We start from the raw sequence: 19,679 nt of genomic DNA, 5'->3' as shown, positions 1-19,679 counted from the left end.
CTTTAAACTTGGCTGGTCTGCGGTTTCATTGCCACAATTATCAATCTCTGTCCTGCAGCCTGCAGCGTGCATTTGAACGTTCAGTAGGTCCTCGAAATATTCTGGTTATCTGAGAGTCACCTCATTTTCTTCGCCGAGAATTCTTTCCACTCTGCCTTTACAAGACTTAGCCCTTGGTTGAATGATGTAAGTCATCCCCTTTACCGCGGTGTGGAATTTCCAATCTTTATTCTGTTGGTTTAAACTATCAATTTCTTCAAGGCGTTTTCTTCAAATCCTTCTTCTTTTTTCGCAGTAGCCTATGTGAGATCCTCCGTGATTTCTTCTTGCGTTGCCTTTTGTTTCTACACGGCATTGCTTGTCGCAAAAAATTGCTTATGCTTTCCAAGATGTCTTTGCTGTGGACCAAGTTCGCCCTACAAATTCTAAGCCAACTTTTCTTAATATATCGCTATGCATTCTGGATCTTTTAGCTTCTCTACATTTCATTTTTTTTTATTTTTCATCATTATTTACCGGGGCTTAAGTCTCCCGGAAAAGCACTTACGTTATATAGTGATTCTAAAGGAAGTTTGGAGTTTTTAAAGTTCGTACGCCCATTGCAGACGAAGAATGCTTTTTAGACACTAAGAATTGGTCAATCTTATTTAGTAACTAATTCCGGCAACTTTCGGAAGCATCTATATAGTCTACTATATCATGTGGTAATATAGGTTATTAGTCATAAGAGTTCCATAAGTAATCACTTGTTGGGACTAGATAAAGAAAGGCCAAATTTCCCCAGATTGAGGAAAGTTTTACTGAAAAATTTTTGTCCCAGACACAGCCACATATCCAATTTGCTTTCATTTGCTGTTTTATAATTATATATTGAAGATTATTTCTCTGAATTCCTATTAAATCCTATAGAGCAGTGGTTCCCAACCTTTTTCCCATGGTCGCCCCCTTAGACAAGTTTCACCAGTTATGAATACTACAATCGCCCCCCTCCCCCACTCAATTAAATTGAAACAAATAATGAGTCTATACAAAAGGTAAGTATCCATATTTATTTATTTTTACATTTCGTAAAATGATAAATGGTTATATGTTTGTAAAAGAATTGTTAATGGCTTCCTTGGGCCTGGTGTCCCTCACATAATCTCTTTATGTCTGGCTCAATGTTGTTTAATAACAACCTCAAATCCCCTCTTTCTATTATGTCGAGCCTATTTCTTTGTCTGTTTTTCAATATACACACAGAACTAAAACCTTTCTCGACTAGATATGTTGTGGGGAATGCCAATAATAATAATTTGATTGCATTCCACAAGATTGGATACACTTCTCTTATCCGCGGCCAAAATCTTTCGTACCCACACTCCCGAAACAAACTTTCAATTTCAATATCTTGTCTCAAATCAATCAAGTTTTCTTGAAGAGAAGGACATACCGTTGAAACTTCCACGCTGAAAGGATTGATAAACCAAGTTGGCACTTTCAGACTAGTCAAATCTTGGAATTGGGACTGCAGATCTTCTTTCAGTGTTTGAAGGTGGAGGCAGTATGTTTGAAGATCTTCAGAATCACCACAAGAAGATTTCAAGTTGGGGAATTTGGTCAGATCTCTTCTCTGCATATTTTCTTCAAAAATAGATAGTTTGTCAATTAATGCTCCGACTACTCCCTTCGCTTTGGCCATATTTATGTTCTTCCCCTGTAGTTGCAGGTTCATTTCATTTAATTTTTGAAAAAATCTGATAAATAAGCGATGTCATTTCGCTTCTCTTGTAGTTATGTACTCAGTGTGGGGTCAGTAGTATTAAGAAATTCAATAACAGTATCGATGAGACTGAAGAACCGCCTTAAGCAATTGCCTTTAGAAAGTCAGCGGACTTCCGTATGTAGTAGTAATGTATTAAATATCGCATCATTTTCTTCACAAAGTGTATGAAATATTCGATCATTCTTTGGTTTTGCTTTAATTTTATTTACCGCATCTATGACAAGTCGAAGAGAATCGTGTAACCTCCCACTCAAATTCTTGGCAGCCAAATGCTCTCTGTGAATGACGCAGTGAACACACAAAATTCCAGGTACTGCTTGTTTCAGATGTGCAATAAATCCCCGATGGCGTCCTGTCATTGCTGCTGCACCGTCAGTAGCCATCATATTTAATAAGGGAACCTCTTTTTCCTCAAAAAATCTCTTAACGACCTCAAATATGAAAGATCCTTTTGTATCAGTAATCAGACTTCTAACAAACAGCATTTCCTCGGCCATTTCTCCATTGTCGTCAATGAATCGGACATATGACAGCAGCAAAGCTGTACTGTCGCTCAGGGTACTCTCGTCAAGTTGCACAGTAAACTCTCTGCTTTTCAATTTGTTGCAGAGAACATCTTCACCGTCCTCTTCAAGTGATCCATAAGCCGAGACGGCTTCACGGCTTCGTTTGACAAAGATTTTGCACAAATGAGACACAATGGTAGATTCTTATTTCCTGGCAATTCAATGAATCCATATTTCAAATTCTCCGTTGAATACTGCCGGCACTTTTTTTTTAGGTGCTGACATTTTGAGAGCAAAACAAAAGAGTAATTAATTACACCTTACTAAGTAGGCAAAAATAATGATTCTAATATTGTGACGCCTCGTTTTCGATAAGATAAGTGGTTATGTCCGAATTGAAAGACAGTCTTAACAGTTTCCCAAATAAATCACAGTATTTTTATTAAAATAACAATTCACTGAACACAATGACTGTCAGTTGAAACAAAACAACTTTATATACCACACTACAAAACTAGGGAACGAAAGAGTCCACATTTGAAGTGACGACAACCGACAAACGTACTTCTCATCATTCTTATTCCACTTCTCTCTCTTTCTCTTTTGTGCGGATGATCGCACAATACGAAAGCTCGATCAAAGGAGAATGCAGAATTCGTTATAATGTATAATTATAACGATAATGTATAGAATTTAATTGTATTATGATTCATAGCTCTCTGTGACTAGACGAGATGTTTGTGTTATTATTACCTGCATTGGTATACATATATTTACTCTTTATTATCCTATGGATATCCGATCGAAAGTATTGTATTTTTGTTCTCTTTTCTTATTTTTCTCAATTACCCATTTCTCGTTTTCCGGATGCTAAACGCCCCCCTTATCGCCCCCCATATCGCCCCCTTCGCTCTATCGGCCCCCTGAATATCTCAAACCGCCCCCCGGGGGGCGATCGCCCCCAGGTTGGGAATTACTGCTATAGAGAACACCCACAGTGTGAATAAAATGAGCTCAACATACATTTTCATTTTAAACATTCCGATCTACATAGCTGTTTATTTGTTTTAGATTCGTTGGACAAAATAATTAAAATTATTAATAAACGAAAGTTTCAACACTCTGAAGGTAACATACTAGAAACATATATTTCCTATGTAGTTCAAAAATGGTGCGCCGAAGGTTATTCGTTCGAAAATTTCCACTATACACTATTTAACTGTTCCACGAAATGTGAATTTTTCAAGAAATACTTCGCCGAATGTGCTCCAATTTTGATGACGACTGACGCTGCCGGTGATATTATAAAAGTTGCTAAAGAACTTGTAGCGACGGATATGAAACTTGTAGAGGTTTGTTTTTAATCTACTTTTACTAAATTATACTTACATTTAAGCATAATCGATACTTGTTGGTACTTATTAACATCTGTACGTGGTGTTAATCTTAAATTTTACGATTATTCAATTGAAGCACAAAAATTTCCAATAAAAGTAAGATACGAGTTCCTTTGTTTAACTAATCTATAAATAGAGTAGTAGAGTAGAGTAAATTTTTATTTGCATAAATTTTTAAACATAATTGAGCAAATCACGTCACAATATTCATTACAGATTAAAAAATATATATATTGACATTACACATTTAAAATATATTAACATTACAAATTAAATATGCTGATCAAGGAGAAGGATAGGCCAGGTACTCCGCCACAGTGTAGGGCTCAATGTCAACTAGGTGTTGAAAAACCTTTCTTTTAAAAGCTCTATAGTGCGTTTTCTGTTGAATGTCAGATGGTAGACTATTATAAAATTTAACACACGCATACAAAGGACTTCTCTCTGTTATAGACAATCTGTGAAGTGGCAAATTCAAATTAAGGCTTCTTGTATTATATTCATGATTGGGAAGCAGGTGACAATACAAAGAAAAATTTTTAAAAAGGAACATAATACATTCAAATATATAGATGGCTTAGAAAGTGAGTATATTGAGTGATTTGAATCGGCCTCTACAGGATTCTCCCGCCTTCAATCCTAAGATCACACGGACTGCCTTTTTTTGGACGATAAAGACAGTTGAGCTATCTACTGCAGCAGCCCAGAAGATTACCCCATATTGCATAATAGAATAAAAGTTTGCATAATATACTGATAGTAAAATCCCCTGGTCTAGATAGCTCTTTAACACCCTTAATGAATAGCAGGCTCTATTCAGTTTTTTTGTCGTATTTTGTATTTGTTCCCCCCAATTCAGATTCTGGTCAATATGAATACCAAGAAATTTAACTGATCTAGCAGGTTCCGTGTTTTGTGATAGGAAATTAATTGTATCTGGAAACTGCTCTCGTGACTGGCTGGTTCTAAAGTAGACAAAAACTGTCTTATCAGTATTAAGCAACAACCGATTTCCACTGAACCACTGTTCAGCCTTGCTTAGAATTTGCTCTGCCACTGTGAGGAGTGTTTCTAAAGTTTTTTCCCAGAAAAGCATTAAGCACAGTTAAAAATTACACCATTCGGCCATAAGTCTTGCTGCATTAAATGAGATATTTTTGGTTCTGGAACAGTAATTTTAAATGAACTTTTGTACTTATCTGTCCTGGTTTTCATTTTTTCACAGATAACGTTTTCATCCAGTTTTCTTTCTTTTAGATAGTTAAGTATTTCCTGAGCTTCCGTTTTTGGATCGAAACCTGAGAGGAAAATCGCCATATGTTTTGTGGCCACACGCAGGATACTTCCAGCATTCTCATTGGTTCCCTGGAGTGGATCTGGTCGTTCAATAAGTGTTGGACGAGTTGTTTTGTAAAAACCTCTTTTTTTTTGGGTTTCCCATTTATCATTTTCATCTTCAATCAGCGGACGGTTGATATTTTTAACAGGCGTCACGGGTGCAATTGAACTGCTTGATATTCTTGGTTTAGGTGGCAGCTCAGACAAATCAACAGAACAAAGTGGCTGTTCTGTGACTGCGTCAACTGAGTTGGTAGTCTCTTTCAAATCATTTTGCTCTTTTAAAATTAATGGATTGGTATTGTTATTTTTAGTTTTTGCAGCATTTTTTACCTCCATGGAATTTTTTGTTAACTTTTTCTCTATACTTTCTATTTTTTCCCATAGCAGCTTATTATTTTCCTCTAGGATTTGATTTTTACTTCTTAACTCACAAATTAGTTCATTTAGCAGATGAATGATCGTATTTTCCATGCCATCCCCACTATTTAAGGTTATGTTAGAATCACAACAAATCACACGCGTTTCATCTAAAATTTGAAGTTTTCCGGCCCAATCCCGTGCTGTGCATGATTTATGGAAGGCTTTTCCACACTTTACACATATTATTGTGCTTATTCTCTTAGTTTTGCAACAAGTACACTTGGTTTTTTCACTCTCACTGTCACGATCATCCTTATCGGACGCCATCTTTTATAATAAATAAATAAATAATATATAAAATATATAAATAAATAAATACCCCGCTGAAAGACTATTTCTTATACTATTATACTTATTAACTGAACTCACCCGCCAACTGTTTAGTAATAGTAGTAATTCTGTGCTGTGTTGGTCAAATTTTGGCTTCGAGTGGAAGTAGCTGAAAGTTTCAGATAAAACAGCATCAATAATTAATACAACAAAACAAAGGTTTAAATATTATTTCTGAAATTTTATAGTAGTTTAAAGGTTAATGAATATACACTTTCATTATTTATGATTATTCTCTTTTTTTTTTAATGAAAGAAGTCTACAACAGTAAGATTATTTCAGCTATTAATATCGAGTGGTTGGAATTTTTAAGTTTTATGTTTTCGACAATGATTCTATCAAAATATTTCCAAGCTAAGTGTATTCACTATAACAGAAATCGGTAAATTCTGTTTTCGAAGTGAATTGATGCCCTTTTAGTGACTGTTTTAATGGACCAAACAGCCCTACTTATTAAATACTTACACAATATAGATTTAAGTAAAACTGTATAACCTTTACTGCCATCTATTGAAAACTTATGAAACTCAAAAGTAATTACAATAATTTTTTTTAAATCTTGAATTTACAATTAAAAATTTAAAGTTTATAAATCTTTAAAGTTAGACCAAATAATACACTTTTACAAAATGTCACTGGAATCGGTTCAGTGGTTTTGGAGATTAGCAGAAACGAACATTGTGACACGAGATTTACATATTTATAAAGATATATTTCACAATTTTATCTGATTCACCACCTGTTGTTCTCTTTTATAGGGCCTGGTATTCATGCACTTGTTAATTCAGGAATATCTTAGATGTTTATAATCAATATTGATTATTTTTTCAGCAAACTGGAGCAAAAATATTTACTCGTATCATATGTTCCGATCTAGACAATATGACAGCCGACATATTGGTCAAAAACAAGAGCTTGCTCCAGTATTCCAAGGTAATGGAACATACATCTCTAAAGGATGCTTTACAAAACAATTTGGATCAAATTGTAGTAGGAATATTGGATTTTTTAACTGACGAAAATGGTATAGAGTCTCATTTTGGAGAAACTGTCATATTTTTCGTGAAGCTTCTTAGTTCGGTTGATGTTAGGAAATGTTTTAAATTTGTGGAGGTAAGTAAATTCATTTTTCTACTCGTCTAAGGAATTATCGTATTATTAAGAAGTGTCTAAGGAAATCATTATCAGCATGCGGACTATCTCTCATTAGAGCTGCTATGTAATCGTAACTTGTATATACAATTATCTGATTTCTTTAGAACACTATTTTACAGAAACTAAGATAGTCTAAAACACATTAATTTTTGTTACATATAAAGGAGATTTGTTTCTGTAATGTAATAAAATTCATAAATAAGGTCAGTCAAAATTAAACTTCATTTGAATGTATGTGGTCTGTTTTAAATGTTTTCAAATGTCTGGTGTACAGTGGACAGATCTTACTTCTTCTTCTTAGGGTGACTGTCCGTTCCAAACGTTGGCGATTATTCTGGCTATGATGACTTTGCTGGTTGCTATACAGAATAGCTCTGTTGAGGTTTTTCTATACCGTGCTCTCAGGTTAGCAAGCCAAGATATTCTTCTTAGTACTGGGGCCCTTTTTCCTTCAATTTTATCTTGCAAAATGCATTGAAGTAGCTCATATCTGCCTTGATTTCTCATTATATGTCCCAAGTACTACAGCTTACGGCCCTTCACGATGACCAAATCCGCGGTTGTGTTCATCCTCCGTAGTACTTCATCATTGGTGACTTTGTCTGTCCATGGAATCTTCAGGATCCTTCTGCATAACCATAGGTCAAAAGCCTGAGATAGAGTTTCCGCCTTCAATGTACACGTGTCTATTCCGTACAGAAGCACCGAGTACACGTAAAATTTAAGGAGCCTTATTTTTGTTTCTAGGGTGAGGTCATGGCTCTTGAACACAGAGCTCATAGTCAAGAATGCACTTTTTGTCTTTCCGATGCGACATTTAATCTCTTGGGTATTGTCCCACGACTCATTATGCTCCGAGTACAGATTGAATATCAGTGGTGAAATTATGCACCCCTGTCTTACTCCTCTTAAGATTTTGACCTGATCTGTATATTCTCCATTTATTCGGAGCACCGTTGATTGATTCCAATACAGGTTAGCTATTATTTTTATGTCTCTTCCGTCAGTCCCTGTCCTCTTCATCACTTCCATCATTTGTTCATGCTTGACTCTATCGAAAGCCTTCTTGTAGTCAATCAGACATGCAAAAACATCACAGCTGACATCTCTACATTTCTGAAACGATACCTGCACGCTAAATAAAGCTTCCCTCGTACCAACGGTGTTCTTTTCGTTACCAAACTGATTGGGCGCAATTTGTTCCTCGCATTTCAGCTTCAGCAGATTCAACAGCTTCAACAGATGGCTCATTAGGCTTATGGTCCTATAGTCTTCACAAACTTTTGCTCCTGTTTTTTTGGGCAATGGTACGAACTCCGATTTGAGCCACTCTACTGGTATTTTGACTGCCTTGTATATTTCATTAAATATTTCAGTTATTATTTTTATTTGTTCTGCATCTAATAGCTTCAGCAGTTTTGCAGGATCTGGTAGGATTTCGGGCTGAATTTTCTTCAATGGTGGTTTCTTGTATTGTTCTAAGGCCGTGGAAAAGTTTCTCCAGGTATTCTTTCCATACTCTTTTTATCTTCTCTGGTTATGGCAAGATTGCCGTCATTATCTGTTTTTTTTTCGCTGTTGCGTTTTCGGAACTTTCCAGCTATTTCCTTCACCTTTCGATGGACATTGAAGTTATCATATCCTTATATAAGTTATAATTTCTTACAATCCTTCCCATAGAATCCGATGGAGATTTCCAGGTGTACAATTTTCCGGTTTCTAGTTCCGGTACAAGTTCCGGTTTCCTAGTCCAAATGGTCCTACTGCAGATGATGGCCCCAACTTTGGCGTTGAAGACACCCATGACATTTGTTAGGTCTTGGTTTTTCAACCTTTTCACGACTTGATTAATGCTATGATATAGTTCTTCTACCTCTTCTTCCGTTCCTTCTGTTGTAGGTGCATACACTTGAATTATATTAATGTTGGTTTCGTCTTGCTTTCAGTTGTATGAGCATCACTCTTGCTGATATTGGGATGAAGTTGTCAACAGATTTTGCCACTTCTTTTGCCAATATAATGCCGACACGTAATTCATGTTTGCCGTTATCTGTTCCAGAATAGTAAACGCGGTGTTCCCCGATATTTGCGGTTCCTGAAGCTGGCCAACGCATTTCGTTTATTCCCAGAATATTTAATTTCATTTGTGCCATTTCTTGTATTACTTAATAGACCTTACTTAATAGTTCATTACTTAGCGTTAATTAATTTAATTCGTTTCCTAAGTCGATGTTTGTTACACTATTAGTAGTACCCGATCTCGCCGATCTCTTAATTTCAATTTAAAATATGTTTTGTCAGTTTTTTCTTAAATATTTGTCTTTATTTTGATGTGTCGATTATTTTATTTAATATGTTTAATGTTCAAACATGTTTTGATTTTCTTTTTATGTTTCAGACATTCCTTTGTGACAATGAACCACTAACAAATTCCTTAACAAACTCGAATCTATCTAAGTTCGAAAATATCCTACTTGAACTTAAATGTAACATATATAAGAGCGAAGTCTTCATGGATAAACTAAAATATCTTTACGCTTACAGGTTTTTTGTAAGCATGATCATAAGCGAGCTGAAATCCGATAGCTCCTGGAGATACTTTTTTATAAGGGACGTGATAAATACATTGTTTAATATTATCGACATCAATAAAAACTGTACAAGGGTTGAAACCGCAACGTGCAGATTGCTAAATAGCTTTCTGAAACAGCTTTCTAAATTTTTGACTACTTTTAAAGAGTTCTTTCACGATACTGTGAGCTCATTGAAAAAGTTTTACGTTACCAGAAGCAGTATAAAGAAATACTGTAAAGAACTGTTAGTATTTTTGGTAGTAGACAACGCTAGACATTTTGAAGAGCAAATTAAAACCTTGGACAGCTTTCCTGATCATGAGGACTTCCAGGAAATACGAAAAGTACAGAAAAAAATTAAGTACGGCGACAGAGATCCTGGCGTGGAGGAGGAAATCGAACAGTTTCTGAATCATAAAGACATTTTAACCAAAGAAGATAGTTTGCATCATTTGAGGGAAATTTTGTGCTACCAAAAAGTTAAATTAACTGGATTATACGACAGATTGCAAGATATTAGGTTTTCTGAGGATTGTGAGCAGAGTTTGGTGCATAGATTAGTCTGCACGCTATCCCAACTGAGTTATTCAGCTGATCAAAATGTGAGTAACCACAATAGATACAAAAATTTTTTTTTTTAATTTTTTTTTGTGTAATACAAGTTTGAAGTGGTATATTGACTAAAATACATCGTTTGTATTTTAGTAAATATAGTAACTTATGTCTGATTATTGAATATCGATGAAAATATTTTTTGTGTAGGGATTACTTATAGTGTATTTTTATGTATGAGAGAGTAATAAAACAATAAATTATGTATGCAAATCCCTAAACTGTTGATACGGGTGACTCAATGAAAAACAGATATTTGTCAACAAGTTTACAGAAGTATATAGGAAAACAATTTTAAATTGAGTATGACCACCAGGTATAAAGGTTGGAGCAGAATAGAATACAATAGTTGTGAGGGTTACTAATCCCTAAATAAGATTGCCAGTATCGGAGTGATGGAGGTTAACAGGTACTAATGAATTTGCAAGAAATGTAAGATGTTTATTTTATTGGTTATATATAACCAATAAAAGTTTAATAAGTACCTACCTATTTGCAAAATAAAGTTTAATTCTTTAGATAAAATAAAACGTTTTATTTTATCTATTTGCAAAATAAAGTTTAATTCTTTGCCTATTTGCAAAATAAAGTTTAATTCTTTGGATAAAATAAAACGTTTTATTTTATCTGAAATGAGTGCATTCCACGAAGTAAGGTTTTCAACAATCAAACATTTAATTCTTTAATTCCAGGAATCTACGACAGTAATTGACTAGATAATTACCTTCTAAACTTATTCCACAGAAAATGTGATAGTGGGTTTTTCCATTTTGTATATAGGAAGGTCCAAGTGGCGTATTCAAAATTCTTAACAGTTCACTAAAAGTAGGTACTTCAGTTGCAAGGTGCAGTTTATTGTGTATACTAGTGTTATGGAAAATTTGGAAGTGCCGTGTAAACGCCGAAAAATTGGTCCTCTAACAGTTAATGAAAAAACATTAATATTTAATTGTTTTAAATCATTTACCGACAAACGTTTATGTGAAAGTGTTGATGAGACCGTTGAGTTAGTTAGCAGTACACTTGGTGTTGGGAAATCTACGATTTACAGAGTTATTAAAGAAGAGAAATGTGGTAGTTTTCAAATGCCACGTAATGCTCCAGGGAAACCAAAATTTCAAATAGAATATCATTTTAAAGAAGGACTTCGACGGAAAGTGCATGAATTCTTCTTTAGACAAGAATTTCCAACATTGGATAAAGTTCTTGTCTCAGTTCGAAATGATAAGGATTACCCAGAAATGAGTCGAAGTACGTTATGGAAACTTTTAAAAGAAATAGGCTTCCGCTGGAAAAAGAATCCCAGAAAATCTATTTTATTAGAAAGAAGCGATATTGTCATATGGAGAAGACATTTTCTAAGAACCATAAAGGAAATGAGAAACCAAAAAAGAAAAATATTTTATCTTGATGAAACATGGATCAACGAGGGTCATACACCAAATAAATTTTGGCAGGATGAAACTGTTACAAGTCAAAGGCACGCTTTTGTAAATAACTTATCTACTGGTTTAAACCCACCATCAGGAAAGGGACGCAGGCTGATAATAGTACACATTGGCAGTTCAGACGGTTTTGTTGAAGGTGGTTTATTAACTTTTGAATCAACTCGTACCGGTGACTACCATGAAGACATGAACGCTGATGTCTTTCAAGAATGGTTCGAACAAATGATAGATCTTCTTCCTAAGAACTGGGTAATAGTAATGGATAATGCAAGTTATCACTCCAGACTTATAGAAGGACTGCCCACAACCAAGTGGTTAAAAAAAGACTTGCAGAATTGGCTGAGTTCAAAAAATATTACGTACCATCCCGGATCTATAAGAAAGGAACTTTATTCGTTGTGTGCCCTTCATAAAGAAAAATTTAAAAAATACGAAATTGATGAAATTGCCAAAAATCGTGGAATGACAGTACTTAGATCCCCACCATATCATTGTGAATTAAACCCGATTGAACTGGTATGGGCACAGATAAAGAGTGAAGTTTCAAGAAAAATACCACTTTTAAAATTCATGATGTTAAACAATTGTTTTTGGAGGCCGTAAATAATGTAAAACCTGAAAACTGGGAAAAGGCAGTAAATCACACTATTAAAGAAGAGGAAAAAATGTGGAAGCTGGACAATATTACTGATAAAATGATCGAGCCAGTTATTATAAATCTTGGTTCTGAAAGTTCATCTTCTGAATCTGATTTGGATTTGTAACAAGTAGCTGTAAGTTTTGTATTAATATTTTTATTCATCTATTTAACATACCTTAGACGGTTTTAAAAACTCTTTTTCTCTTTTGTAATTTTTAAAAATTAAAAAAAATGTGAATTTTTTAAAACCCTTTTTAATGTAGGCCAGTCAGTTCTAATATAGTGTGTGATAAAAGAGGTCACTTTTGTTTACATACACATAACACTTTATAACACTGAAATAATTCATTTCGTTCATAAAAATAAACTATAATGTAGAGACCACGTGTACTCATTTTTGTGCATAAAACTTTTTCTTCTAGGTTAGTTTTGAAGCTGCAAGATGTCTAGGTGAAATAGGTCCGATCAATTTACAAACTTTAGTTTTGCAAGCGGAAAAGAACCTGGTTCATGTTCGACTTTCTCCATTTGAGATTGTATGCGGCACCAGTATTTTCTTGTTAACGAAATTTCTTATTGACTGTGATATAGATGTGATACGAAAAGCCAGTAAGATGTTATATGTGGCATTGGAAACCAAAGAGGGAAAGAAAAGTGTAGGTAAGAAAAAAACTTCTTTATTTTTATATAATGCAATTGAAAAATTTGCCTCAAAAAGTCTAATGTGCACGAATTAAGGGAAACTATGAGAAACCATTATCTTTCAGCAACAATTACGTAAGGAAAGTGTTATATTTGCAAGATCATAGACTTGGTATGATTTAGTTTTTAGTATTTAATAAAAAAAAAAACAAAAAGTAGGCCGGGCTGTCACTTTGGGATCTGCTTCTGCTTTCTTCTTACAGCCTCCGAGGACAGGAAACTTTACCACCGCATCTTTAATGTGAAGACAGCACCTATCTTTCTTCAGAAACCAGATATTCATCCTCACAAGGTTTAAGATCTTCTCCAGCTCGTATCGGTCACTAACCCACCCAGGGATGAACCTTTTTAAACCCACCAACCTGTCATTGGCAGCCTAATGACATACTTGGGATCTATAAGAAGACACGGTTAAGTCCCATGGGAAGAACTTCAAATGGGAGGTGTAGCTGCCAAGGTACCAGTTGCACCTGCTCCCAGGCCTGAATCTAATGAATAGACACCACGAGCCAGTTGGAAGAAACGTCAGTACTGAACCTTGGGAGAGCTAGTTCTTCCGTGGTCAGCTCCATACGTAAACGAGCTTCCGACAGTCTCATTACTGATCAGAGTGCGTATCCTTCTTGGGTAGTCGACCCGATGGATCTGGGCCTCCTCGAAGATGAATGGAACTGATCTGACTTAATAGACATACCTTACGAGCCGGAGCCCGTTGGGTGTTCCTCTGGATGGATCGTTGTTCTCGATCGAGCTTTAGAAACTTTGTCAAGCCAAATCCTAGCCTGAGTAGGGGCAACACAGATCGTTCGACTGCACGTCGGGCCTCACTGTTATCAGTACCAGTTCCAGATTTGTCTCTAGTCTTCAGGGTTTCCTTTTTGCGTTCATAGGCCTACCCTGGTACCCCCTAGAAAAAACAGATGTTGCTTCTCGAGCCAGCGCAGCGTTCACTTAGTGATCCGTGGAAGCCAGAGTCCCTATGTACTAGCAGGAAGATACTAATGGAATTGATCTGACTTAATATACATACCTTACGAGCCGAAGTCCCTTGGGTGTTCCTGTGGATGGATCGTTGTCCTCAATCGAGCTTTAGAAACTTTGTCAAGTCCAATTCTAGGCTGGGTAGGGGCAACACAGATCGTTCGACTGCACGTCGGGCCTCACTGTTATCAGTACCAGTTCCAGATTTGTCTCTAGTCTTCAGGGCGTCCTTTTTGCGTTCATAGGCCTACCCTGGTACCCCCTAGAAAAAACATGTTGCTTCTCGAGCCAGCGCAGCGTTCACTTATCGATCCGTGGAAGCCCGAGTCCCTATGTAGTAGCAGGAAGATACTAATGGAACTGATCTGACTTAATAGACATACCTTACGAGCCGGAGCCCCTTGGGTGTTCCTGTGGATGGACCGTTGTCCTCGATAGAGCTTTAGAGACTTTGTCAAGTCCAATTCTAGCCTGGGTAGGGGCAATACAGATCGTTCGACTGCACGTCGGGCTTCACTGTAATTAGGACCAGTTCCAGATTTGTCTCTAGTCTTCAGGGCGTCCTTTTTGCGTTCATAGGCCTACCCTGGTACCCCTAGAAAAAACAGATGTTGCTTCTCGAGCCAGCGCAGCGTTCACTTAGCGATCCGTGACTGTAATGTTATTTATCCTTAACCTAGGTAAGGAGGAATAACATTACAGTTTCATCTTTATTTTATTTCTTTACAGTAATGTAAGAACATAACATTGAATAGGTGATAAGAAATCAAAGGGTGACAATGAGAAGAAAAATTGTAGGGATAATTCTAAAATAAACTTATTTTTTTTTGTAAATAATTTGTAGTCTAACACAACGTCATTTTCAGATGATGGTGCTGATCTCGGCTACGGTCCTATAAACAAAAACTACATAATTCCATATTATCCAACAACATCTTCCTCGCGACCTCAGAAAGTGAATGTTGATGTAAATGTATTTATAGAAACACTTGACTCCTACGAACTTTGGTGTCCCCGGGAGAATGTTAGCCACCATTCTTGGATAAACTTATTAGTTTCGAGTATGTTAGAGACTTTTGTCGGTAATCACTTTTTAAAAGGACTTACAGAAATTTGCAACGCTAAGGTAAGTTATTTATATGATTATTTTTTTTGTAATTTGCTGTTGCACAAACGTTAAGTGACTTTGTTAAACAGTAATGCTCTGCTAAAATCATTATGTTGCGCAAAAAACTTTTATTAGTTAATAAATACACAATTTTTGTTATTTCAGGTACAATTTTCTGAACATCTGTTACCACTTATAGTGAATTTGTTAGTGTCGATTGGCCATAGAACAGTAATCAACATATTGTCCAAAAACATCGAATACTTTTTCTCTGAGCATTGGAGATTGACAGTGCGAGAAAACACAAAAGAAGAATTAATCGCAGTCAACAAAAAATCTGTTAAATGCATGCTGAACGTGGTGAATTATGTCCGCTTAATGAAAAATTGCAGTGTTTACAAATCCAGGTAGGCTTTAGAATTGATAGTTTGTATAATATTAGGTTCAATGTCAATGTCATCGTGTCAACCGTCATCTTGACTTTACTTTATTTACCCTATAATCGACAAGATTAACGGAAATTTGCAACTAGTGCGTGCCTTGCAATTAGCTCTTTAGCTGCAAGTAAAGTAGTAACTAATTGCTGCAATATGTCTGTGAACCTTTTTTATATATGGGAATAAACGTGAGTTTACCCCAGTCATTTGGCCACTTTCCGGTATTCCAGATCTCATTGCAAATTCTAAGCATTACTTCCGTCCCTAATTCTGCCATTTCTTTGAGTGTTTCAGCTGTTATTCAATCTTGTCCTTCTGCTTTTCCGAATTTTAGCGTTTTAATTGCCGCCTCAATTCCTGATTTCAATATTTGAGGTTCTTTTTCATAACTTCTTATCCCTGTATTATTGTCTGAGTCGTTGTTAGAGAATAGTATTTCGCAATATTGTTTCCACACCTCTGCGATACCGTCTGAGTTTGTTATGGTATTTCCACTATTATCTTTGATGATCTGTATCTGCAGTTTGAACTCTCGCTAGATACTTGACTTTTGAGAAAAAGCATAGTCTAAATGTTTATTTGTACTGTCCTTCTTTTATTTTGTTTTTCTCTCCCAATCCCGCATGAATTTTAAAATAATATCCGAACGAAACATTGAAATAGGCGAGAGAAAGTCTTTTATGGTGTTGTGTTTACATTTTATTAGTTCGAGAATTATGCGAATTATATACTATACCATGATATTTCTAGTTTTTTTTTGTAATATACAGAAAAATCTATGTTATTTAATATCCATTTCAGATCACTCGATGAACTGTCAGTCAACAATCTTAAAGTAGCGAAGGCCGCAGCGTTTTGCGCCAATCATTTCTGTGCCCTGTACTATTCAGAATTATGGTGTCAACAAATCGTCGAAAATCTTCAAAGTGAAAACCCTGTATATTGTGAACAACGTTCTACTATGATCGATTTTATATACGAACACGAGGAACCTGAAGTAGGGGAGACTTTACACAATATTTTAAGAAATGTGAGTATACATTTATTTATTGATTGTAATTCTAAATAATTGTAACTTTTATATTGGCAACGGTGTAGAATTTATAGCCGAGTCAAAAAAAATGTAATACACGTAAAGCATTTTGTATTAGATTTCAAATTGGGATCTTTTCCAAATCAAAGTTTAGGTGAAAATTAATGATTTTTTTATTATAGTATCGGTTTAGTTGCACAGAATCGAATCCGTAGGATTTTTTTGAAGCGAAGCTTCTATACTGGCGTTGTATTAATTTTTATTGGAGAGATCACTTCCCACATTGGAGATTCCTTTTAGAAGACATTCTCTTTTTTTATTAGGAAATTTCTTTTAAAGTCAAATTCGTCAAGATAACACACAAAGTCGCATCGACATACTGTTTTGTCTTTAATTACACCAAATTTTATCATAAACTCATGCAGATTCTGTGTGTTTAAACTACTAAAGCTAAAACTTTAGGTAAAGTTCACTAAACACACAGCAGCAGTTTCAAGTACGAGGCATGTTTTTTTAAGTAAGTACCGTTTTGCGATTCCGCCGCCGCAGCGCTACGGTCGGCGTTCCGCGCATGAGCGCTGGTTACCTACATCTCTTGTCTACGCACTGACGCCATTACAGTCTGATTCTTCATTGTATACTTGTTTAATACAACGGATCAATGAATGGGGCGAGCAAATGATCCTAGAAGACGACACACAAGACACGTAACACAAAGACGAACACCACACCAGCCCGAAACACCTACATACCTACTGTGGACATAATCAATGGGTGGGTAGTAGGAGGATCATATAAATAACACCACAACAGCCAAACTGTCAAAACGGTCGGATGTTGAGTTGCAACAACCGCAACGAACAATACGATAAATAATTAAATTAAACTATACGCGTCACAAACTAAAACGAACAAAATAAACACATTGAAAGTGAAGTGATCCGCGTAAAATCAAACAGTTAAAATCCGAGTGCTGAAAGTGATAGTGACACTACGCCCAACAGCACTCGAGCCCTGCGATAAGTGAAAAGACACCATCCTTTAGATATAAGTATAGTAGCTAGATAAGATAGATTAGATAAAAACATGTTTAGGAAATAGAAATAGATTAGGGATCTAGAATACCACATATTGTTTAGTTAAAAAATTTTGTAGAAATTTTGTACTTATTTTGATTTAATAAAGGAAAAAGGGGTGCTTCTTTCACCGCAAGTTTTTGGAGTACGGTGCTGGGATGGGTTCTCTTGACACGGTTTCGCCGGATATTGAGTAGAAACAGGTCTTATGCCGTAAGGTGGGTGGACCAGGGCCACGATTGGTTTGCACTCTCCTCGGAGGAGGCAAATCAATCGGAGGCACAAATTGCTCCTTTCATGTATACTTGTTTACTCCAGTGTTTAAGATGCCTCCAACAATCGTGAGTCACGCTGATTGTGAAGTACGGGCTGTTATACGATTTCTTAGTGTTAAAGGCGTAAAACCGATCGATATTCATCGTGAGATCGTTGAAGTTTACGGACAAAACATTATGAGTTATGGAATGGTAAGGAAATGGGTGAGAGCATTTAAAGATGGCCGCACAAATGTGCGTGATAAAGAACGGAGTGAGCGTCCTTCGGTCGTTAATGAAAATTTTGTGCAGAAAGTGGACGAAAAGGTGAGAGAAAACAGACGCTTTACAATTTCATCATTGTCCGACTGCTTTCCTCAGTATTCTCGTAGTGTTTTGTATCGCATTGTTACCGAGAACTTGAATTACCGGAAATTGTGTTCACGTTGGGTTCCAAAAATGTTGACGGATTTGCACAAAACCCAACGTTTAGGCAGTGCATTGACTTTCCTTGAGCGGTACCACAGTGAAGGTGAAGATGTTTTAGACCAAATTGTTACTGGTGACGAAACGTGGGTGTCATACGTCACACCAGAATCGAAACAACAATCCATGGAATGGCGACATTCATCATCACCCAAAAGAATGAAGTTTAAGCAAACAATTTCTGCCCGGAAAATCATGTGCACAGTTTTTTGGGACAGAAAAGGAGTATTGCTAGTGGAGTTTCTGCCTCGTAATGAGACAATTAATGCAGCATCTTATTGTAAGACATTGAAAAATCTGCGTCGTGCAATCCAGAACAAAAGACATGGCAAGTTGAGTAAGGGTATCGTTTGCTGCATGACAATGCCCGTCCACATGTGGCTAATCAGACCAAAGATCTCATCAAATCATTTAAATGGGAAACTCTAGATCATCCTCCATACAGCCCTGATCTGGCGCCCAGCGACTACTATTTGTTCCAGCACTTGAAGAAACACCTGGGCGTTCAGCGTCTTCAAGACGATAACGAAGTCAAAACATTTGTGATGCAGTGGTTAACAAGTCAGGCGGCAGAATTTTATCAGGATGGTATTCAAAAACTGGTGCCACGTTATGACAAGTGCCTCAATATTCACAGAAATTATGTAGAAAGGTAGATTAAGGTACAGGCTTTCATGTAAAAATAAAATTATTGCCATATCTTTGCACGTCTTTTTTTAATTCCAAAACGGTACTTACTTAAAAAACACGCCTCGTAGTTGGAAAAGTTTTGTAACTGAAAATAAAATTAAAATAAATTTTAAAGACGGTATACCTAGAGAGGATTGGTTCCTTAACTTTAAGAAGCCTCATAATATGAGTCTAAAAATCCCACAAAACGTAGAATATGTTAGGAAGAAATCATTAGACCCATTCATAATTTATGCATCTTTTGACCTGCTGGAAAAAACTATGACCGAGCTTGAGCTTCTTGATAAGCCTCATAGAGTATGGAACTTAGATGAAAGCAGCCTAAGTATAGATCAGAGAATATCTAAAGTAGTTGGTGCAGTCAACAAAGCTTCTTCGAGAACAGTAAGTTCCCCAGGTAACGAAAACATAACTATTCTTTTAATGTACAATGTAGCTGGCGGTAAAGCTCCACCATTAATAATATTTAAAGGCAAGCATTTGTGGGACCAGAGGTTTCCACCTCCCAAAGCAGATTTTCCTGGTACCGTTTATGCTGCCAGTAAGAAAGGCTGAATGGAGAGTGATATTTTTACAAACTACTTCCGGAAAACTTTGATTCCAGCACTTGTCCTAGAACGTCCGGTTTTAATCATCTATGATGGTCACCCAACCCATATAAACTTGGAATTGAAGCAGCGATCGAGAACAACATAACTATATTAAAACTACCACCACACAGCAGT

At 36.1% G+C, this 19,679-nt stretch overlaps 1 protein-coding gene across 1 annotated transcript in view; it reads left to right on the top strand.

Annotated features, from left to right (window-relative positions):
• The window catches only part of tefu (Serine/threonine-protein kinase tefu), a 98,795-nt gene that overhangs the window by 31,619 nt on the left and 47,497 nt on the right, over nt 1–19,679 (top strand). Inside the window, exons 15-21 of the mRNA XM_072530574.1 lie at nt 3,343–3,623; nt 6,591–6,872; nt 9,313–10,089; nt 12,610–12,847; nt 14,737–14,996; nt 15,144–15,385; nt 16,217–16,445. Coding sequence (XP_072386675.1) covers nt 3,343–3,623; nt 6,591–6,872; nt 9,313–10,089; nt 12,610–12,847; nt 14,737–14,996; nt 15,144–15,385; nt 16,217–16,445 — 2,309 coding nt within the window. The remainder of the gene's footprint in view (nt 1–3,342; nt 3,624–6,590; nt 6,873–9,312; nt 10,090–12,609; nt 12,848–14,736; nt 14,997–15,143; nt 15,386–16,216; nt 16,446–19,679) is intronic.

This window comes from Diabrotica undecimpunctata, chromosome 4, assembly GCF_040954645.1.
Source record: "Diabrotica undecimpunctata isolate CICGRU chromosome 4, icDiaUnde3, whole genome shotgun sequence".
In the NCBI taxonomy this organism is placed as follows: Eukaryota; Metazoa; Arthropoda; class Insecta; order Coleoptera; family Chrysomelidae; genus Diabrotica; species Diabrotica undecimpunctata.
This window is presented reverse-complemented; position numbering and strand designations above follow the sequence as displayed.